General features: G+C 39.9%; 1 protein-coding gene and 1 pseudogene across 6 annotated transcripts in view; one reads left to right on the forward strand and one right to left on the reverse strand.

The window, feature by feature from the left end:
* The window catches only part of Mast2 (microtubule associated serine/threonine kinase 2), a 152,535-nt gene that overhangs the window by 19,001 nt on the left and 109,341 nt on the right, over positions 1-24,193 (reverse strand). For 4 of the 6 annotated variants that reach the window (XM_021201137.2, XM_021201138.2, XM_029539447.1 and 1 more), the window contains 6 exons: positions 22,660-22,751; positions 11,314-11,389; positions 7,708-7,728; positions 4,771-4,849; positions 2,000-2,154; positions 463-538 (listed from right to left, as the gene is read on the reverse strand). In XM_021201137.2, coding sequence (XP_021056796.1) covers positions 463-538; positions 2,000-2,154; positions 4,771-4,849; positions 7,708-7,728; positions 11,314-11,389; positions 22,660-22,751 — 499 coding nt within the window. The remainder of the gene's footprint in view (positions 1-462; positions 539-1,999; positions 2,155-4,770; positions 4,850-7,707; positions 7,729-11,313; positions 11,390-22,659; positions 22,752-24,193) is intronic. The other 2 variants (XM_029539445.1, XM_021201139.2) reach the window with 1 other exon arrangement.
* Positions 22,768-23,888, forward strand: LOC115064242 (annotated as a pseudogene).

Raw genomic sequence — 24,193 nt, forward strand, 5'->3', positions numbered from 1 at the left:
CCCGCCTCTGGACTTGTTCACTTGGTGGCTTCTTCTACCAGCTGAGCACCCCTCTGGCTGTGCATGTTCTGGGAGCTACTTAAGAAATCTGTATCAAATGAAGATGTGACCAGAGAGCAAATCCTGTCGAAGGGAAGAGGGGGAGGCTGGCGACAACCTTGAGTCATGAAAGCAATGTGTGCAATAAGAATCCAGCCCTCTAGTTCCTTTCCTCTTCTTTAAGACATGAAATGATATTTTATTCCACTCACTTCTTGATCTTAAGTGGAGAAACAGAAGCTCTGCAAGTAAAGACCCCTGCTTCTTTTGTCCTGCCCCTTCTAGATCCTCTTGATGCTTTTAAAGCTGGTGATATTTCTGGTTACCTCTGCACTTGTCCCCCTCACTCTGGAGACTTTGTACTGGCCTGGCTATACATAGTCATCCTGGGATATTATTTTCTCCTTTAAAACAAATCCTTACCTTGGGGAATCTTTCTTTATACACATGATTCATCATTATTATTTCACTGTCAAAGGAAACTGGGGACCGTCCAGGACTGAATAAGAAGAAAAGAATCATGTTATTTTAGTGCCAGGGAAAATTCAAGGAAAAATATGGCCACCCTTGGAGTCTCTGAGCCCAATTCTCTCCAGTATCTCACATATACCTACGTTCATGAAAGACAAGTTTCAGGCTTTTTATATTCTTAGAGCTCCTAGAATATTTGTTTATAGTTTAAAAATGGTGCAATGTTAAAATAAGCTACCTTGCTGCAAGAAGTGTAGCTCTCACACAGCTCTCTGCCCTGGCTGAAAAGAGGGAAATCTACTTGCCACAGTCACTCTACTGTTGGCTTCTCTAGGATAACCTTCCCAGGAAATGACTTGCTGTTCTTATAGCTTTGGTTAGTGAAAGATAGTCTACCCCACCATATCCTAGGAATCAAATCAACCAAGGAAACAAAGAAGGACTGTATATACCTATTTTCATTTCTGAAAGCAGCCATGGGCTTCCTTGACTGTGAGGATACAAAAGCCAAAATGAGTTCTAAGTCTAGGTTTTAACTGGATAGTGATAGTAATTTTTCAGTCTTTTTATTATCTTTTCATAGTAAACTCTATATTTATCATGTAGAACACTGTGATCATATCTTCTTAAACATTTGTAATCTTCAGTCAAACAGATGAATACCCAGTTTAGTACTCAAACTCAAGATCTCAGCTATCAGCTAGGTTAGGCTCAGAACTGTGCTTTGGTCTTGATTTATTTAGGGACTTCCCTCAATGTTCCTTCAATCCTTTCGATCTCAGTTGACTTAAAAGGAACCCACGGTCTACAAGAATGGTAAGACCACCATGGTTTAGGTGCTCCTTTATGAAATCAAGACATTGTCTGGGATCTGCACTTTCACTGCATTCTTCAGTCTTCACTGTGAAGCCCCAGTTACATTTTCATCAATCTGTGAGTTTGAATCATGTCTTTGAGACCTGGCCAATGACTCCTTGTCACTTCCAGCGCCAACATTACCTAAGGGGTTCTTTCTGGGAGGTGTAGCTCCTTAGGGATTCTAACCTGTACTTTAGCTAATTCATTGCTTTCCAGGAACCCAAGAAAAGGTGACTTAGTCATTAAAGCCATGCTCATCTTCAGAACTGATAATATCATGATTCTTCTTTACTGAGTAGAGTCTGGAGGGGAAAAAGAGCCAGCTACTTTGCACTTGAAGCCAAAACAGTTGAGCGTTATTGTACTCACTCAAGTTTTGGTTGTTTTTGACCAGGAATCAGCAAATTATGGTTTGTGGATTATTTGTGTGAATAAAGATTCTAAGGAAGTTTCCCAAGGACGTTAACTGTACTGCCATAGTAAAGTGACACATTTGTGACAGAAATGAGTTGACTGCACAACCTAAAGTATTTAGCATCTCGACTCTGCAGGACGTAGGTACTGATCCCTGTGCCATGCAAATAAGTTGGGGCCCACAGGTTCCAGGGCAGTCGGTAGGAGTATTCCTTACCTGAGGCTGCGGGAACGGGGCCGCATGGCTGGGGACTGACGTCCCTCCTCATCTGGTACATTCTCTGTGCTGAAATGCTTCGTCAGAAAGTGTAGTTCATCAGCTGTTGGCTGGAAAGGTAACTGATGAAGCTTTTCTTGTGAGGAACATGATGACTAGAAAACAAAAAACAAACCAACACCAACCAGCATTAAGACACAAGCAAAGGATCTGAGAAACAGCTGGGTGGTTAAAAGTGCTTGTGACACCATCATAATGTCCAAAGTTCAAATCTCAGCCACCATATAATATGCTGGGTGAGTAAAAAGCAGATTCTTCTACACAATGACACATTCTTTGCCTTCACTCACTAAAGCTTCTAGCTAGTTGGAATAGCAATCAACCATGCTTTCTGGTTCCATAAATATTCCAGGTATGATCAAGTGCACCCCCCTTTTTTTCAGTTTCATAACCCTGAGAGTACTACCTCAGCAGTATTTTCTTTTAGTTTTGTTATGCTGAGGAGAAACAGACTTGCTGAGGTTAGGAAAGTTATGGTGGGATGCCAGGGACACTACCAGACAAGGAAATCCAGCAGGAAAGGCAACTGCTTCTAGATCTAGACTTAAACATCAGACCTGGTTTGAAAAGCAATCTCAAGTTCTCAACAGGGCCCACCACTTACAGCAGACATATGAGGGAACAAGCTGGTGCTATAGTGAGAATCTCACAGATGTGGTCACTCTGGGGCAAACCACAAGATCCCAGGACTCCAGAGCTCTCCCTTTATTTGGCAAGACTGTCCCAAAGAGCAGGGACGTCAGACACCACTGGCCCAACTTTCACATACCAATCAACCAAGGCCTTGGGGTTTAACCATCTAAATCTATTTAGTATTAGAGCTTAAGTACCAACAAATGGAACCACTGTTGTAGGATCATTCAGTGACAAATGAGCTCAGTCTGGCCCAACAGTAAATAGTACAAGCCTGTCTTACAGAATGTTATAATGCAAGAAGCTTAAAAAATTATTTTATGTGTGTGACTGTGTGTGTGTGTGCGCGCATGTGTATTCATATGTGTATGTATGCATACATGTATGTATTCATGAGTTCAGAGAGATCAGAAGAGGGTGTTGGATCCCCTGGAAATCGGATTACAGGCAGCTGTGCACTGCCACGTGGACTCTGAAAACTGAACTCAAATCTTCTGCAAGAGTAGTAAGTCCTCTTAATGCCTGGCCATCTCTCCAGCCCCTAATGAACGGAACTGAAAACAGCTAGTATGGTTTTCACAGGGTTTTTATTGATTTGCATCTAAGTTGTAAACAGAATATGCACTCAACCAAGGCTAATATGAGACTAGTGGGCAATGTAAGTCACAGTATGCAGAACTGATAGTTTACAGTATTTTAATAGCTAGGTGTAGTGGTATGTTTGTAATTGCAGTACTTAGGAGGCTAAAAACTTTTGAGGCCAGCCTAGAATAATACACGGTGAGCTGTCGCAAAGTGTGGGTAGGGAGAGTATGTAGGATGAGTCTATTAAAATTGGCTGTACAGTAATACTTATGTGTTATATATATATAGACACAGAAAGGCACATAAATGTGACTCACCTTTAGGGTTTACAAAATAACCCTTGTTTGAGTAAAGGATTATGGGGAAGGGTATGTTTATTAGGGAAAAACCTTAAGCTTAACTGCCAAAGACCAATAAGACCTCTGGACTAATAGTGATTTAAAGGCCAATGGAAGAACTAAAAGTTACTTTTTCTTGCTTGTGACTCATGACTATAGAATATAGAGCAGAGAAGACCTGAAGACTGACAGAAGTGGGGATGGCTCATCAAGCCTGTGCTTTATACATCTGTTACTTGGTTCTTTGCCAACAATGTTTGTTAGTTGTATCATTCCAGCTTTGATGCTCCAAATCGGAATATGCATTTCAGAATTATACAGATGCACAATAAGTGTATTAGACAGACCTGCTATCTAAAAACAGAAATTCTCTCTAAAATACATATTTTAGAGAAAGGCTCACCCTTTGTTGACATAACAAGCAGCAAATACCTACTCTTCTCTTTTGTCAGGTTTTAACAATGATGAAGGTTACCAAGCCTTTAGGACATGTGGAATCCTAGGAATAAGAATGAGGAGGCAGGGAACCATGCTTGGGAGCTCCTCCATCTCACCTCACTGGCAGGGAAAGCTCTTTTCTGAGTTTGCCAGGAGGAACTAGGGGAGAGCTGGCTAATCCTTCTGCAGGCCTTATAATTATGGCTGTGAAATTTACCAAATCTCTTCCCCTCAAAAAAAAAAAAATCCTCTCTTATCCTCAAGAAAACTCATTGAGTTTGGAAGAGATTGCAGAACTGGATGGAGAGCAATTATCTGTAAGAAAATACTTCCAAAATGAAGAAAATATGGTGTCTGAGTTGGGGTTTCTAGTGCTGTGAAGAGACACCATGACCAGGACAACTCTGATAAAGGAAAGCATTCAACTGGGACTGGCTTACAGTTCAAATTCAGTCCATTATTGTCCTGGTAGGAAGCACAGCAGTGTGCAGTTACACATGGTACTGGAGAAGGAGCTTAGAGTTCTACAGTTGGATCCTCAGGCAGCAGAAGGAAGACTAAGCCACTAGACCCAGCTTGAGCTACTGAAACCACAAAGCCTACCCCGTAGTGATACCACTACACTTCCTCCAGCACCTACTCCAACAAGGCCAAACCTCCTCCTAGTGCCACTCCCTATTCAAACCACCATGTAATGCTACAGCTCTGGCTACTTACAGAGACTGTGGAGCTAGGAGTGTTGGTTCCATAGCCTGAAGAAGGCAATGAGGCCAAAGACCAGCGCCGTCCATCAGTCCTACATTAAAGAGAGAAAGAGAGACAAAGAGGGAAAGAGAGAGAGAATATTATGAAATTCCTATAGAGTCACACTCTGAGCTTCAGGGCCTGTCTGCTTGTGTCCATTAGTACTTTTAGGCAGTTAATTCATTGTCTCACAACACAAGATATTGTCTGTCTAGCATGAGTTCTCACACTCTCTACTGTGTGGTTTTTATTTCAGAGATAGCTACCAACACAAGAGTCTATGACCTTGAATAAGAGCAACAGTTATGGATGTCAGAAGGCTCCGTAGGTAAAGGTGCTTGCCACCAAGTCTAACAATTCAAGTTTGAACCCAGTACCCATATAATGGAAAAAGATCCTGTAAGTGGCCCTCTGACCATTACGGTTACATGTACACATGTACACACACACACACACACACACACACACGTCTGTATGTGTGAAGACACCTATGTGACACAGTATGCATGTGGGAGTAAGGGAGATATGCAGGAATAGGGTCTCTCTTCCTATCATGTGGGACTCAAGGATTAAACAAACTTAGGGCATTGGTGTGGCAATAAGCACCTGTGCCTGCTGACAGCCCATTTAAAAAAAAAAAAAATCTTTTTTTTTTTCTCTCTCTTGAAAGCTGGGCATGGTGGTACACACCTATAGTGCCAGCACTTTTTGGAGGCAGAGGTAGGAAGATTTCTGTGAGTCAGAAGGCAGCCTTATCTACAAAGTAAGTTCCATGCCAACCTGGGCTATAAAGTGAGGCCTGTTTCAACCACCACAATTTTAAATGGAACATATGTTACATGGTTGGTGAGATGACTCATCAGGTAAAGGTGATTGTCACCAAGCTTGATGACCTGAGTGTGATTCCAGGGACTCATGGTAGGTGTAGCTAACTCTCTGGGGGCCTACTTTGTGAATTTTTATTTCAGAGGTAGCTACCTATCTCTGAAACAGAGAACAGGCCTATGGACTGTTCTCTGACCCCCATTTATGTTCTGTGACATAGATGTGTACAGACACATACACCTGATAAACGAAAACAACATATCCCATCACCCAGACAAATAATTACAAGTCCATGGTATAAGTGCTCCAGCTCAAAAGCCCGCCTAACCTTTCTCCAGGACAGAGAAGCAGACAGCCGTGCTTCTCTGTGCTGTGCTTTAGGGATAGTTTTGAAAACCTCAGAAAGTCTTCTCCAAAGTCAAAACCAGACAAGTTAGTTCACTATTCTCTTACAAGATTATTGCTGTTCTTTGACAAATATTCTTGAAGCCAACTTATGTGTCCTAATAAATCCCAAGGAGCCTATTACTATTTGTTATTGACTGATACTCATTTCAGACTCAAACAGTGTCTACTTCTTTCTGTCAATCCACTGGCCTATGGAAATCAAAAAATGTCTTGTGGGAGTTGGTTCTCTCCTTCTATCACATGGGTTCTGGAGATTGAACTCTTGTTGTCAGGTTTGGCAGCAAGTTACCATAACCTTCTGAGCCATCTTGCTGGTCCTAAAGAATTCTTTCTTTAGAGCTTGGAGGCATATCCTTCTCAAGTTGAATTCATCCTAGGAGTGCAGTAGGTAGGAGTGCCCATGAAGGCCAGAAGCGGGCTTCCGCTGACCTGGGACTGGAATCACTGATGCTGAGAGAAGTCATATGGGTGCTGGGAATTGAATCCTGTCTTTCTAGAAGGGCAGCCAGTGCTATTGACCACTAGGTCACAGCTCTAGCCCTCACTTACAGAATCTCAAAACATCAACGATGTAGAACAGTTACAAGTTAAGTTTCAATTATAGTTTGCAAAATTTGTCTATTTGTTCAAGGTCTTAGTAATACTAGGGGATAGATTAAAAAAAAAAAAGAACAGGAAGAAACCTTGGTAGAACGCTTCGTTTTCAAGTATTCCTCCCTATGCTTGTCAATATCATTTCATTTTTCTACCATGATTTGTAAACGGAAGAGCTGGAGGTTCCATGCCACATGCAACTTCATGCTACTCAGACAGCCAGCTCATGTAAATTAGAACTTTGCTGAAACTTAGTCTCTGAGGCAAAACAGTGTCCAGAAGGGTGCTAAAACACAATGTTCTTTCTTACCTCTTCGATGGGTCCTGGGTGATCTATAAGAAAGCCACTCAAGTCCAAGAAAAAAGCTGGTCACAGATTAGTCAAGAATAACTCAGGGATGGATTTCCTATGACCTTCTCAAATTTGTTTTTCATGGGTGATTTTCAATCTTTAGATCAGTGATCCTCAACTGTGGGGTTGTGACCCCTTGCAGGGATGAACGACCTTTCACAGGAGGCTCACTTAAGACCAATGGAAAGCACTGATATTTACATTATGACTCATAACAGCAGCAAAATTACAGTTAGGAAGAATCAATGATAATAATTTTACTGCTGAAAGTTTCCACAATCTGATTCCCTATATTAAAGGGTCACAGCATTAGAGTTGAGAACCACTGATTTAGATGAAAAAAGGAACCTCTCCTAAGATAGCTACTTCTCAGTATATACTGAAGGGCAGGGACCAAAGTCAGTATGAAATGCAATCAATCACTGGATGTCTGTTTCCTCTGTTTACCTTGCTGGGAATATGTGAGTCTAAGGGTGACTTGTCACGAGGCTTGAAAGCTTGCAAATTATTTAGCAAATACTGCCTCCAACACATGAGCTCTGAGTCTCAGTCCCAACAGGGAGTACTGAGATCCCATATGCCCTCTTTACTAGAAAGGCTCAATTTTCAAAACCACATTCAGAAAAGAAGTCTTCACAACCAGTTCTCCCATCAAACAGAGATCACATGCCACTCTGACTGACCATGCAAATCAGTAGCCCAGCCCATCTCCCCATCATGCCCGTTATTACCTGTCTGCTCTGTGGCCATGGCTGCAGCAAAAAGACACACATCATGAAAACCAAAGTGAACCAGTGTGAGCACTTCCACCCCAGGACTGTGTAGCTTGCCAGAGACAAACCTTTTGTTCAAGACCATGTGGCAGTTTGAAGTGGAACTGTGAGATGATACAAATCTGATCCTGAAGGGATCCTTCCTCTACACATCTGGCTATTTTTCCTATATGTTCTGTAGAAGGATAGCCTGGGGAATCACATTCCATAATGACAACTCAAATATCACAGTCCCTAGTCCAGACATGATTACTACTAAGCTTCAAAGCCCTTTGGCAATCCCTATTTCAAGTATAAATGAAGCAGTTACAAGGGCATTACCAATACCTGCCATTCCATCTGCTTAGAATAGTCTCTATGTTTTCATCCATGGGTTCAATGAAATAGCTACTTCTTAGCCTTCAGAGGCACCTTATGTATCCACACAGTGGGAAGCCTGTTTCTATTCTTCTCATTCATTTAATATTATTATGTTCCTTCCCTTTAAGATATTTATTAGTTTATAATTTTGTCTTCCTGGCTCCCTTTTTCAGAGTTGAGGATGGAACCAGGTCCTTCACTGAGCTAAACTTCCAGCCTCCAGTTTATAACTTTGTATTTCTTTGTATAACTTTGTATTTCTTTGCATCTTCATTTACTTTGTATTTCTTTGCATCTTCATTTACTGTCTTACTCAAACCACTCACTGGACTAATAAGCACCGAGGGCTTATTATTTACCAGGCTTATTATTTACCAGGCTGCTGGTCTCAACACATTTAAGGTATCTCTAATTAAAATATGATTTGATTCTAGTTCAGGCAAGACAGAAAACATGAAAGCAAAATATTATACCCTGGAAAGTACTTCAGAGGGAATGAGATGCCTGCATAAAGAATGTTCAGTCTGTGTGGTTAGAAAAGGTCTAAGGAAAGAAAATATCTAATAAAAATATTAAAAAATAATATTTTGCTTCAATTAGAAAAAAGAAAAAGTCTAAGGAGATAACATTTAATATGAGATATGAGAAGAACAAGTCCACTAAGTTAAGGTCTAAAGGACAATTTCCTTATACCAGGACAAGTGCATACATAAGACTTTAGTAAGCCTGAAAGCTCAGTGTATTTCCACTGCATTACCATGGAATAACTAAGCGCCCAAAGAGCCTGACTCAAAATATCTCAGTAACTATTTATTAACTGAATAAGATGTAACCCAATGCCACCTCTGTGAATCTGATAACAGGTCTCATTGTTCCAGCTCATACTTAATTTGATATTAAGTTCACATACAGGCCACAATTATCAGTTCAGCAGAGACCTAAAATATGATCCTACCAGAATACTTGGTTAACTAGATGGAAGTTATATGAGCCATGTGAGTTCACAAAACAAACCCACATGAGATTTCTTCAGAGTGAGGAGAAGCGCCAACATTAGCCACCGAGTTCTCCTCACCTGCCCTCAGCCATACACAACTCTAGGGAGGAGTGGGGCGCATCTTTTCTCAGTTGAAATGGGAGGGAATAGTAAACAATCTTTTGTTTCTGTATTTTTTTATTATTATTTTATCTTAATTGTTTTGAGACAGAATCCCATGTGACCCAGGTTATCTTCAAATTCAGTATGTAGCAGAGGATGATTTTGAACTTCTTTTCCTCTTGCTCCCAACTCCCAAGTACTGTAATTACAGGTGTGAGTCATTATACATCATTTATGTGGTATTCTGTACATGTTAGACAAGTCCTACAACAGAGCTACAGCCCAGTCCTCTGCTACACCTTGTAAGTAAGTAGTCCTCCCAACCAACACCTTCACTTTACCCCTACACAGGTTTCTCTGTGTAGCCCTGGTTGTTCTGGAGCTGGCTCTGTAGACCAGCTGGCCTCAAACTGAAGAGATCCACCTGCCTTTGCCTCCTGAGTGCTAGGATTAAAGGCGTATCTCACCACTATCACTTAGCAAAGAAAGAAATCTTTGTATTAGAACTGCTCTTACTCCAAGATATATTATATTCTCTAGCCACTGACGGCTACAAAGCTGAGCCTTATTACTATTTATTTTAAATTGGCTTTCCCATTTAGAACTAAAGAAAACTCTACTTCAAAACTAAACAAGGAAACAACTTAAAACAAGAGCCCCACAAACTTGAACTATGGCTAGAGAGAGTTGTGAAGTTGTGAAAAGGAGTCACTGTGTGTAGGGAGCCTTAGCAAAAGGTTTGAATCACTGTGAGGATGGACGTCTCCAGGGCCACTTAATGTGCTCTCACATGGGTGGACTGTCAGGTCTGCTAGGAGAGGCCAAAATCAACACTATCATTTTCCGACAGGAGAGAAATGGGACTTAAGAAACCCTTTGAAGCTCAGTGAATTATAAGTGAAGATCCTACGGTCTTTCTGAACTCATACTTGGGAACCTCAGCGGAAAGCTGAGATTTGTGTTCCTAGCATTTGGGAGGCAGAGACAAGGGGGAAATCTCTGAATAGGGCTGTAAGCATAATGTTTCTGTGCACTGGGGAAAGATTATCTTTGTATCATTCAAATCCTGATTTCCTTGCCCCCACATCTAGTTGCAATCTTTATTCTGAGAATCTCTGGTCTCAATGTTGTATAAACATTGCTACCTAATTCCCTGATTGGTTAATAAAGAGCTTATCAGCCAATGACTAGCAGTGGAGAGAACAGGGCTGGACTTCCTGTCAGCCTAGGGAAGGAGGAAGGAGAGAGAGGAAGTAGTAAATCACAGCAGGAAGAGAGTCCAAGAGACACCATGAGAAAAGGCCTGGATTCTGACTGGGAGGTAGCCAGATTAATTTAGAGGATTAATGTAGAGTTGTTGTGAACTTTAAAGCTTGTTAAACAAATATTATAGTCTAGTCTCAATTTGGGAGCTAGCTGGGTGAAGCAGAAAACTGCAAGAAACACATTAAAAAGCCACTAACATAGAGCAGCCTGTATAGTCTACACAGCCAGGGCCACATGAGACCCTGTTTAAAAACAAACAAACAAATAACAAGCGTAAAAAACTCCAACAAAAGCTGAGAAGAAAGTTATGTCAGGCCCCTTCAGCGTCTTGGAAGTACTTGGGATACAAGATAAAGTGTTACTCTGGATCCTTCCTGGAACACTTTCTCTTCTATAATCCGAGGATAATTCTCAGTTATAGTATCATGCTGTGGAATATATTCTTAGGGCACCACTATCTTTTGTTTAGGATTATAAAATAAATGAATCTACTCCTATCTTTCTGTTCGTCTGCAAATGCACAGTTACTTAGAAAGGAAAACTTGAACAAGTTAGTTATCACCTGGGAGAGGACAGAAAGGAAGGCATTCTGACTACTGGTAGTCCAAGGCAACCCAATCCGTACTGACTTGAAAGAAGAACCCAGACATCTACCAAGCACACATTATCAGTCAGGGGGCAATGGTATATGCCTTTAATCTCAGCACTCTGTTCTCTGAGTTCAAGACCAGCCCTGTCTACAGAGTGAGTTCCAAGACATCCAGGGCCACACAGAGAAACAAAACAAAACAAAACGAGACAAGACAAAACCGCACAGAGGAGGTTCTCAAGCAACTTACCTACGGGCAGGAACGAAGGAAAAGTGAGCAGGAGCATTTGGAGAGAAATTCCGGGGGCTGTCCAAGGGACTGTTACCTGTGATGGAGGAAGTAAAAGTTTGACAACCCAGAAATTTTCTTAAACAGAACTAGGTTCCTGTGATAACCGATACGTCCTGGACATCCATTCTAGATATAGCAGTGACTCCCATGCCTCCTGCCCTCTCAGGAACACATCAAGTTGCAGTATTTCAGAAACTCAAGTATCTTCCAAGGAGCTAAACAAAAATGTGCATACTTTAAGGGTAAAGTTCTCTGGCAGAAGTTCAGGATTGAAGTACACCATAAAATGTCTTATACTACAACCTCTGAGGTCTATAAAACATGGCCAACCTCAAGTACCATTTTCTCAGTTAGTTTTCATGTATGCTAGTCACTGGTATTTTGAGACAGAAGCCCAGGCTGTTTTTGAACTCTTACTCCTGTCTCAGAGAGGGATTCACTCAAAGCCTAACACTTTGATTTATAAAATGAAGTATGTGTGTCTTATAAAGATGTTTGAGGTGGACTAAAACCCTGGAGCTTCAATGATTCTCCTGTCATAGCCTTCCAAGTAGCTGGGACTATGTGTTGTTACCTAGTCAGGTAAGATATGCAAATTTCAAACAAATAATGTATCATATCAGAGGATCCCAAGGAATAATGCATACTGACTAGAGAAGCAATGCCACTGAAGGAGAGGAAGAAAAACTGTTGACATAAGAAACTTTAGAAATGGAGTCTGTAAGACTAAGGGGAAAAGAAAGATGGCCCTCCAATAGCAAAGCTGTTACTCAGATCTTGGTTTCTAATGCTACCCCCCTCCTGCCCCCAAAACCACCCCTAAAGCTTCTTGAAGAAATGACTGACTCTAAGACTGATGTAAGAAATACAGATGAGCCGGGCGTGGTGGTACACGCCTTTAATCCCAGCACTTGGGAAGCAGAGGCAGGCGGATTTCTGAGTTCAAGGCCAGCCTGGTCTACAGAGTGAGTTCCAGGACAGCCAGGGCTACACAGAGAAACCCTGTCTCAAAACAAAACAAAACAAAACAACAAAGAAAAGAAAAGAAATAGATGAGCAGGGTCCATTTCAGTGTTAGAAGGCAAGGAAGTTGCAAATAGCCCCAAAGAGAAAACAGAAACCAAACAGCACTGATGGGATATGTCACAGAACAAGAATCAAATGAAGGGACTTCCTTTCTTCTTTTTTTTTTTTTTAAAATGATGAAAACTTTATTCTGCATCAGGGTACCTGGAAATTGAAGCTGCATTTGGGGCACACTACAGATGAGAAGTGATCTATATATGGTGAACACAAAACACAATTATAGAGTTACTCAGTACCAGGTACTCCAGACTACCAGTGTTGGTCACAACTACAACAATTTAAACAGACAAATCAATAAGATTCAAACTAGGAGATAAGTATCTATTAGTCCACACTAATCAATAAATTAACGAACGAGATGGAGATGAATATACAGACAACTTAAACAACACTACCGACCAATTGAACACTGCAATACAATAGTAGACTATATGCTTTTTTTCAGTGACATGACAAATTTACTAAAGAATATCATCATATTCAGGGCCATAATAAAATTAAATATATTTTAAATAATTTAAAATCAATAAAATCAATAAAATACTTTGACCACCATGAAATTTAATGATAAATTAGTAAAAGAAGCAATCAGAGAAATCTCTGGGACTTGTTTTTCCTTGTTTGAGACAGTTTGTTTAGCCCTGGCCGTCCTGGAACTCACTCTGTAGTCCAGGCTGTAGATGCCCCTGCCCCTGCCCCTGCCCCTGCCCCCTGAATGTATGAGCCACCACAGCCGGCTGGGATCTGTTTTTGATAAATTTAATTAGTGAGAGGGAATATAGTGTGTATATAGTTGGGGGGGGGGAAGAGGGACTGCGAAAGGTTATGGCAAAACAAAACAAAACAAAGCCTTCTACAAGCAAGGGGATATAATGATGGGTTCCTCCAGCCTGAAGTCTAGGAGTTTATAAACATTCCCTCCAATGGTCCACGTTCCAATAGTCTTCCCAAAGCCATTCAGACCCCTACTCTAACTGTAGGTACTGTATCATTCAGTTCTGAGAAAAAGCATAAGGACTAAGTGTAGATCTCACAGACAGGTTAAGAGCAAATTCTTTGGTGTCTGTTTGTCTGTCTGTCTCCCCTTTCCCTCCCCCCTCTCTCCTCTCTCCTCTCTCTATGCAAGTGCCCTTTCTCTCTTTTTCTTCCTTTCCTACCCACCCTCCAACCCTCTTGGCCATTTCCCTGGCCTGTGTCCTTGGAACCTGTGAACTCGGTCACCCAAATAAACCTGCCTTTAATATTTAAAAAAAAAAAAAAAAAAAAGAGCAAATTCTTCGAGAAGACTTCCGTTTTCCTAAAAACAATTCCAACCTTGGGGTAGGTCTTTCTAACTGACTGACCACAAACTTGTTAAGTCGCCATAGTTCCCTTTAAAGGTTTCATAATTCACTAGAACAACTCAAGAAAGCAACACATTTATTCTAGTTGTACTATAGACTATATTAGGGGAGGGTTAAGGTCTGTGAGGGACATTAGAGCTGCTGCTGTGCCTGCACTGTGGAATAAAGGCACATCTATCAGCACATAAATGTGTTTATAAGTCAGGAATCTCTACTGAGCTTGTGTGTCCCGAGTCTGCTTGTTTTAAATTGGGATTTTATTAGATAGTTGAACTCAATATTGACACCCAGTCTCATTCTTGGAGATCGGGTTGGCTCAAAGTTTCAACCCTGTAACCACATGGTTAGTTTCTCTAGTGACCAACTCCTCAGCCTGAAACTACCTTTTATTGAAGTGAGTTATTACTTTAATAAAACCTCATTCCTGTCCAGGAATTAATTTTGGTATAATTACAGATGTCAAAAGTCTAAGAGAATATTTGTATACCCACCTTTATTGCAATTCTCTATTTTTCAAATACTTACTTTACCTTAAAAAATCCAAAAGGCTGTGAATATTTTAAAGTTTACAACAGAGTAAAAACATCAGTAACTTAAATTAGACTTATTTGGAGGAAAATTAACACGTTAGAACATTAATATTTTTTGTTTTTTTTTTTTTTGTTTTTATACCACATTATATTTTGATGTCATAGGATAAGCAGTAGCTGAATCTTTTACTTTGGGAAGGTAGTTAAGAATGATTAATCTCCTAGCTGTTTTCAAAGGACATTAATATTTTAAAGAAAAAAAATGTAGCAGCACACAGAAGAGGCTTTTTGGGCTCTACCAATCTCTTTAGTGGATGGAAGGGGGTAATGCTACTACGTTATAATGAAACAACTATCACATACATACAAACCAAAAGCACTCAGTTGAACCTGAGTCAGCTGCTTCCCTTACAGTTTGGTTATAAAAGAACACAATTATGTAGCAAGCACCTATATAGAAAATAGCAAGTGTAACAATGCTACCTTCCCAAGTCATCTACGTAATCATTCCCAATAAATCCCCTTATCCTCCTCACTAAAGGTCAACATTATCCTGATTTTAAATACTTCCTCACTTTAGCTTTACTAAGTACTCATCTACAGAGTAAGTTCCAGGAAGTCAGGACAACAAAGAGAGACCCTGTCTCAAAATATAAAAAAGGTGCATTCTAGTCATCTTATTATAAAAAGTCACTCTTTTACAATCTGCCTGCTTACAGTAGACATTCTTTAATCCCCTCTACCTCTGGCAACCTTTAGGCTTTCTGTTAATATAGAATGCCTAGCCTAGACATGTCATAAAAATGAAAATTGCAGAAGCGTCCTTTTGTGTTTTTGTTAGTACATTTTGCAATTTTATGTTTAAAAAATTCCAATCTTTTTGCAAAATGGTTCTACCAATTTATATCCCCACCATTAGGGCCATTGCGCCCTCCCTCCCACATGACCACTCAGTAAGTCATCAAAGAAGAGAATATTTTTATGACTTTAATTTGGCAATAACTAATGAAACTGTATCTTTTTAGTATGTCTAGCTATTTTTCAATCATACTATTATTTACAAGTGTTTCTTAACTGTCCTGAATCTAGAGCCCTTTGTCACATGAGTCACAATTACCTTCTATCTCATTGCCTTTAATTGTCTCTGGAGTATCTTTTGGTAACTAAAATTTTTCTTAATTTTCAAGTAGTCAAACTATTAATCTTTTTTTGTTTTGTTTTGTTTTTTCGAGACAGGGTTTCTCTGTATACCTCTGGCTGTCCTGGAAATCACTTTGTAGACCAGGCTGGCCTCGAACTCAGAAATCCGCCTGCCTCTGCCTCCCAAGTGCTGGGATTAAAGGCGTGCGCCACCACCGCATTAATCTTTCTATATTCAGGTCCCAAAGAAAGGTGGTTCAAGTCTCATTCAGTACCTCTCACCCTGGATCCCCCCCTAAACTTCATCAGCGTAGGGACTGAGCTTCCATCCCCCTAGCTTCTGGTTCCTATATAATTATAGCCATTTTGGCCACACACTCTCTTGGTCCTCCTCTCTAGGCCTCTTGATCACATATGTAGGCTCAAAGTAGATGTGCATGTCTTCTTTAATTGCTTTCCACTTCACTTACTCAAGTAGGGTTTCTTGCTGAGCCTGGCATGCCATGATTCTAACTATTCTAGCTAGCCAGGTTCTCCATGAAGTGCTGGAGTACAGGGATTCGGCAGGCTGCAAGGCTTGCCAGGCTTTCATGTGGGCCCTGGACACCCACAGGCTTGCCTGGCAAGTGGCTTATCCCCTAAACCATCTCCCCAGTCCTGCGTTTTAGTGTTTCTTGATACGGATATTCAACTGTCCCAATACCGCTTAATGAAAACAATCTTTTGTCATTAGTGTCTATGTGGACTCTGAAAGAAGAGTCCTAAATCTATTCCTATTAGTGTTCCTTGTCTCACTTAATGGCATCCTTACCCACTCATTACCCAAGCAGGAAATAAGGAGATACTATATTCTAGTGCTTTAGCCACCTATGTTTTCCTGTGTTCATTTATTTCTCCACACTTAAAAACCTCTTATACCTGGATAATGACAATGGTCTTTTTTTTTTTTTTAAGATTTATTTATTTATTATATTTAAGTACACTGTAGTTGTCTTCAGACACTCCAGAAGAGGGCATCAGATCTTGTTATGGATGGCTGTGAGCCACCATGTGGTTGCTGGGATTTGAACTCCGGACCTTCGGAAGAGCAGTTGGGTGCTCTTACCCACTGAGTCATCTCACCAGCCCAACAATGGTCTTTTAACTGGTTTCCCAATTGCCAGCTGTGGCACTCCTTTTAGCAACTTTAATATTTTTAATCAGATAATTATATACTTGTGGCAAAAGGTAGCACGCTGAAAGAAGTGACAGTGCTTTTTTTATTCTTAAAAACAAGTTTATGTGTATATGTGCACACATCTACAGAGGTCAAAAGAGGGCACTGAATCCTTTGCAACTGGAATTGCAGGCCTTTGCGAGTCACTAAATGTGAGCTGTGGGACCTGAACTCCAGCCGTCTCCTATGGCTTGAACAGCAATGGCTCTTAAATAGTACAACCCACCTCTCCAAGCCCCAGATAGTGTTTCTCTTATCATTTTGCTAATGTGGTAAGTGCTCACTTTTAGGATAATGTAGTTCTGATTTTTCTTAGACTTTTGTTTGCATTCCTATTAAACCTATTTACTGTATTGTTCTAGAAAGAAATTTAAGCATGTAGACCTTCAACTTTGTGATTTAAGCCTTAAAGAATACTCTCTTTTTAGATTAAGAAACAACTTTGGAAAACTTCATAAACTCTTCTTCCAGGAAAATGAACACAGGTATGAATGTATAACTGGCAATACAAGCTCAGAAGACTCACAGGCCTCATAAAAACATCCACAGTCCACAGATCTTAAGTAAAAGAATGACACAAGCTATTAATATCTTAACTCATTAGAAAATGGATAGCTCTCCCATAACTTAGTTTATCCTCTTACCAAATTCAATTAGCAATTCAACTTATAATCTGGAAACATACATCATGAATACTTGCATTTTTTTAAAAAGATCTATTTATTTATTATATGTAAGTACACTGTAGCTGTCTTTAGACACTCCAGAAGAGGGACTCAGATCTTGTTACAGATGGTTGTGAGCCACCATGTGGTTGCTGGGATTTGAACTCCGGACATTTGGAAGAGCAGTCGGGTGCTCTTACCCACTGAGCCATCTCACCAGCCCACAAGCTACATTCTTGACCAGAACATCTATCTCACAAAGCTTAAAAGAACAGAAATCGCCGGGCGTGGTGGCACATGCCTTTAATCCCAGCACTCAGAAGGCAGAAGCAGGCAGATTTCTGAGTTCGAGGCCAGCCTGGTCTACAGAGTGAGTTCCAGGACAGCCAGAGCTACACAGAGAAACCCTGTCTCAAAGACCAAACCAAACCAAACAAAACAAAAAACAAAAAACAGAAATCATTCTATATCTGCTTAGAGAAAAAGTAAGAAATTGATAAAAGAAAGATAGCTGGAATAAATTTCTAAAAATATTATTTATTGTATACCCTTAAAACATTTCAAAATATTTTGAACAAAATAAAAATGAAAGCACAAATTTATCAAAATGTGTGACATGCAGAGAAGTCAGTACTTGACTGCATTAATGGATATACTAGAACAGATAATCTAAACTCATTCTAAGATTATACATTTGAAACTAGGAAAGAAAGGAAATTAAATTATTAACTATTCAAGCAGAAGAAAATAAACTCTAGAGATATAATAAAATTAGAAACAAGGAAATAGAGAAAAAAAATCAATATGATCTAAAGCTGGTTATTTGAAAAGACAAACCAGTAACCCCCTTGTCAAAGCAGGGGACAACCACACACAGATTACTAATATCAGAAATTAAGTGTTGGGTATCACAAAGGGTCTCAGGAATTAAAAGTATTAGTAAAGAAATACTATGAATAATTCTATACACACAATCTCATAATATAATTAAAATGGATTAATTTTATAAAAGATATAATTTGATAAAACTATTTATATAAAAATAGGTAATATGGCTCCTGAAGCTCCTGGGGACTGGACCACCAACCAAAGAATACACGTGAAGGGACCCATGGCTCTGGCAGCATATGTGGCAGAGGCTGGCCTTGTTGGGCAGAGGGAGGAACAGCCCTTGGGCCTGAGAGGGTTCGATGCTCCAGTGTAGGGGAATGCCAGGGTTGGAAGGCAGGAGTGGGTGGGTGCGTGGGTGGAGGAGCACTTTCATAGATGTGGGGGAGGGGGGAAGGAATAGGGGGTTTCCAGAGGGAAAACCTGGAAAGGAGCTAACATTTGAAATGTAAATAAAGAAAATATCTAATAAAAGGAAAAAATAGGTAATATGGACAGTCTCAATCTACCACAGAATTGAATCAATAATTAATAACCTTCCAAGGCAGAAAGCACCAATTTCAACTACACATTTCAAAAAAAAAAATTATGCCGGTTCTACACAAGTTCTTCCAAAAGAAAGAAGGGGAAGGAATACATCCCAGCTCATTCTCAAGCCAGCATTTACCTTAATACACAAATCAGACAAATGTAAAACCAAAACCCACAATTATCTTTCATGGATACATACAAAAATTATCAATAAAGTAATAACAAGCTGAATTTAACAATGCTTACTTAAAAAGAACTACATACCATGACCAAGTGGGGCTTATCTCAGGAATGTTCAACATTTGAAGAAAATTAACAAAATACTTATAGCAGTGGAAATGCTCTGTATGGTACTACAATGGGCAACATATGTCATCATAAACATGTCTAATGTGTACCATCAGTAGTAAACCAAAATACAAAACTGCTGTTTGGGTAATAATAACATATCAGAGTAGGTTTACACAAGTGCAACAAATATACCACTCTGGTAGGGAACCCTGACAATAGAGAACCTTTACATGTGTGGAGACAGAGTATGTAACTTGTTAAGTTTTGCTATTAGCCTAAAACTAATCTAAAAATAAGGATTACTAAAAAAAAAAACAGATTAGGAGATATAGTGTGCAGAAGACCCAGGGATTAAAACCCACCCCCGCTACACACACACACACACACACACACACACACCACAATTTCTAGAATGTGTGGAAAGTGCCTAATGAACCAATCTTACTAAAGCTGTACCTGTTTATAAAATATTTAACAGCATGGCTGAGCAGTTAAGAGCATGTATTGTTCTTCCACAACCAAAGTTCAGGTCAGAACACTCTGAGGCTAAATCCAGCTGCAGTGAGAATCCAACAGCTCTGCCCTCCATGTGCACCTGTACTCACGTGCACATACTTAGATGCATTACTTAAATAAGAAAGATACTTAACACAAAATTGAGCTGTACAGAATTTGTTACTTTCAAATTAACAGATGTTTTATTATTCAAGAGATTCAAAAAGGCAAAGCAAATAGGACTTAGAAATTTCAGCTGTATATTTGACAATTTAACGGATGTCAAGTTTGATCTCTATGGAACAACCAGTGCTACTTTGAACAGCTGGTTAAGTATAGTCTACATTCATCCACAGAATATGCTTCATGCCAACTCTTCCTCTCTGAATTTTCTGCCATGGTTTGCTGAAAGATGACTATGAAAACATTTATGAACTACTAGGCATGTTATAAATACTAAAACATGGAGTTAAACTTCAAAGACCCAGGCAGGCAGAAAAGATCATTTAGTATTCTCAATCAAAATCAGTAGAGTAAGGAAGACTTAGTCCTAAACTGTCAGAAATCTAGAGATAATCATCTCTGAGAGGAGGAGCCAGTAGCAATTGTTGGGATTCAGACCCAGGACAAACTGCTGAGATGCACATTTTACATACCAAGGTGGACCTGGCCTCCAGGTTCTCCCAGCATCCCTTAGTCTCTACCCATTACAGGGCATATGCTGCCCACTTTCCAGTGCAGGGTCTGGCCTTCCCATCCTCCAGGTGCATTTTCCTATATAATTTAGACCTTTGCGTCTCTCCTCCCTGTCTTCTGTCTCCCTCCCAGTGACAACTTTCCCCAGCCTTGTGTTCCTTGGAGCAGTGAACTTGCCCAAGAGTTGCTTCCCAATAAACCTGCCATTATATACTATAATTTGGCTTGAATTGACCCACTTCACTGGCAGATTATAACTTATTAGTTATTACTGCCCAGTACTTACATGACAGCTATGTATGGGGTCTAAAGCTAAATTTATTTCCATGTAAGGAAAATCTAGGTCAAATATATGCTGATACTTTACAAAGTCCTAGGGTGGAAGTGCGATTTTAAGGAAGCCAGAACCCATTAAATACACACACACAGACACACACACACAGACACACACACACACACACACACACACACACACACAAGAACCCATGGAATTATGTAAGAAAAAATGAGAGCTTTGCTTTAAAGGTCAAATATATTTTTAATTCCTTTTATTGTTGGTAGTGTCTTCTAAAGGGACAGTTTTTTCAGATAAGCCCTTTTTCCAAAGATGAAAGTTAATTAGCATCCCTCTCAGAGTATTGATATTTTACTCAAAGACTCGGTAAACCTCCAGCAAAAAGAGAAGCCCACAAGACAAAGCCCAGTCTTAGGCCTAAGATGTGCACCTGTTTCACTACTTAATTTCCCTTTTTATGATCCAAAGACAAACAAAGGCCAGGTTTAGGATAATAGTATCCAGAGATTAAGACATCTAGGAAGCAATCTTTAAACAGTTTCCTATTGTTCCAAACCTGTCCATTATCATTAACCCTATGTTAAGAGGTTCTGCTATAAACAGGATACTACAGCAATTCTTTCAGCAAAGTGAGTCTGCCTGTCATGATACAAGCCTAGAACAAAACACCTGGCTAAGTTAAATAAGGTCTCTGACCCTCTCCTAGTAAGTAGTCTAGGCCTGAATTAGTGTAAACCACATTATAAATCTGTATCTCCCTTAATCAGAAGCAAATAAATTAGTTCTTATACTATCTATAAAAGTTTATATTCTATATGGAGCTAAGACTGACTATAGAAATAATATGTAAGATAAATGTTAATATGAAGCAAATATCACATTTTATTTTCTTTGGTTTTCAACTTTTCAACTGGAAAAATTACTGAGAGTCTTATAGGGTAGGAAAATCCTCTGTGAGACCTTATGACAGGTGTTGTGTAACAGTTTCCTCCAAGATCAAAACATTCCACTCTGAAGGGAAGCTCCTTAAGCAAGACCGTAAACAACTCAAAATGGCTTCAGGAAGTCCCCAAAACTGACCAGATTTACTAGAGCCCTCCCTGCCAGAGTAAACAATAATAAGGGAAAGTCCCTCAAACAAAGCTATAAAACAATTAGCTCAAACTCGTCATGCTACAAAGAAAATTCTGAGACCTGACTACCTGCCTAAAAGAAACAAATACCAGTGAAACTGTATAAAAGAGGTTTAAACTAACTAGGCCACTTGGAAGGGATACTCTCCAACCTGTTGAGCTACTTGCAGGCTGTCTCCTGTATGCCAGGTTTACAAATTTTGTGAGCTGTCACCTGTGCTGGGGTGTGCTTTGGAGATGCACCTGTCTTTGAGCCATTTCTGCTTCTGTAGGTAACCCCAATACAACTCATTGTCTGATCACCAAGTGGACTTTGGTGGTATCTGTACTTTAGTTTGTGATGGGATCCCTATCTGTAGTGAATAGACATGTGTGTCGTATTTCTCCTGCTTCCCCCACCCCCCAGGAACTTGTCAGACAACAGTAGGACAAAATGTTACAGGATGGTCAACATACGACTCAAAATAACTCAAGCCATATGTGGTAGAAAACACTAGAACAGAGGCCATGGATCTGAAGTCTCAAGTGGCTTCAAAAGATGGCCAATACTAGAAGTAATGTACATAAGGAATCAAAGTCCACTGTACACATACTCCCACAGAAAGAAAGTTGTAAACTTGGCATTCCTCCAGCCTGCCTTTCCGCTCAGTTGCTAGCAACACGAGCACTCCTTAAAAGGCCCCAATGGACGACTGCATGTGTTCTCATTCTTTCTCTTTCTCTCCCAGTCTGTCTCTATCCCTCTCTCAGGTGCCCACTCCAAGATGGCCTTTCGTCCTCACCCACTTCCCCAATAAATCTCTTGCAATAGATCTGTTGCATGGTGTGACTCTGTGGCACTCCTTGGCTCCAGCTGGCCAAGGCAACATTCGCCGCTTTATCCTAATAACATTCATTAGTCAGACAATGCTCAACCCACAATGTGAGAAAGAGGAAAGAAACCTGGTGTCTGTGGACATGTTTTATTACACTTTTTAAAATCTGTAAGCACTTACCTGTGTGGCCATGGAGTGGGGAGTGTGGCCTTGGTAGTGTAGGTGATGTGCTGGAGGTTACAATCAAGCTCTTGCGGTTACTTGTCCGACAACTGCAATAATGACGAAATGTCAGTTATAAGCATTCCAGGTTGGTTAGAGACACACCTAAGTAGCATGATTCCCTGGGTTGAACAATATAGAGCTTTAAACTTCACTGTTCATCACTTCACTGTGTGAGTCACTTAAGACTTCATAATTTAGTTTGTTTTACCTTGGAGTAACTTTGCCTGACTTTTGTCTTGACTTGCATTTTTCCAGTGTGAAGTTTGCTTCCTGAAGAAACCCAAGAACCTATCTAGGGGCAACAATCTTGTTCTAAACTGTAAACTTAATTTGGAAACTTAGCATGTGTCAAAATATGATTTTATTAGGCTGGTATGGAGCACTCATCAAGCACTTACAAGGCCCTGAGTCTGACTGCGAGCATGAGTAAATAAACAAGCAAATATACAAAATGATCCCACTTTTATCTCACAAATTCAACATTTTGTCATAAAAAAAGCTAATTTACAGTCTGTCAAATTATTTTTTACAGATAGTTAACTGATAAATTATATAACATCTTCATTTTGGAGTTGTTTCAATAAAACTGAATTTTAAAAGTAAACAATGGGTTCATTTTTCCTCTGATCAGAGAAAACCAAATCATGATGAAAAGCCATTTTGGGCCACATTTCTTACTAAAAAAATTTTACAAATGTATTTTAAAGCCAGTACATTTTTTAGTTAAAACACTGGAAAGAAAAACAAAACAAAAAGGCATTAAGAATTCTGCTGAGCCTTCTGGCAAGCCAGCCCACCATATTCTGCCCCTACCCCCAATCCCCCAATAACTGACCAGACCCTCGTGTTAGGCAGAGCAAAATCAAGACTAGCTTGGTCAACAAGAAGGTGACAGATAAAAAAGAAGTAAAGCAATACGATTAAAAGACTGAAAAATAAACTAAAAACTGAAGATAGTGAAAGTTATGCCATTTAAAAGCAGCCAGCGACTGTGCAAGAGTCCAGGGATGATGACCCCAGAGTGCCAGCGAAGGGTAGAGGCTGCACACGGAGACCTTCAGCAGACACTTGGAGATGAAACAGCTGAAGAAGCTGATGAGTAGAGAGGAGCACAAGAAGTACTGGACTCCGTGAGGTTTGAAGCCTATAATCTTTCTGAGCAGGTTGTTGGTATTACTGATTAAATGAGTTTGTCTAATTAATAAAAAAAGACATTAAGGAAGTTTGCCCTTGAACACCATCTATGTTTACTGAATAGACTAACTCTTACATGTTAAGGCACTATTACAGGTATTTCAGATACATATATATACATATACATATATATATATATGTATCTGAAACAAACAAATCTTAAACAAAAACAAATCTTAAAAAAAAAAAAAAGAGACATGGGGCTGGTGAGATGGCTCAATGGGTAAAAGCACCCGACTGCTCTTCCGAAGGTCTGGAGTTCAAATCCCAGCAACCACATGGTGGCTCATAACCA

The sequence above is a fragment of the Mus pahari genome, chromosome 6, assembly GCF_900095145.1.
Source record: "Mus pahari chromosome 6, PAHARI_EIJ_v1.1, whole genome shotgun sequence".
In the NCBI taxonomy this organism is placed as follows: domain Eukaryota; kingdom Metazoa; phylum Chordata; class Mammalia; order Rodentia; family Muridae; genus Mus; species Mus pahari.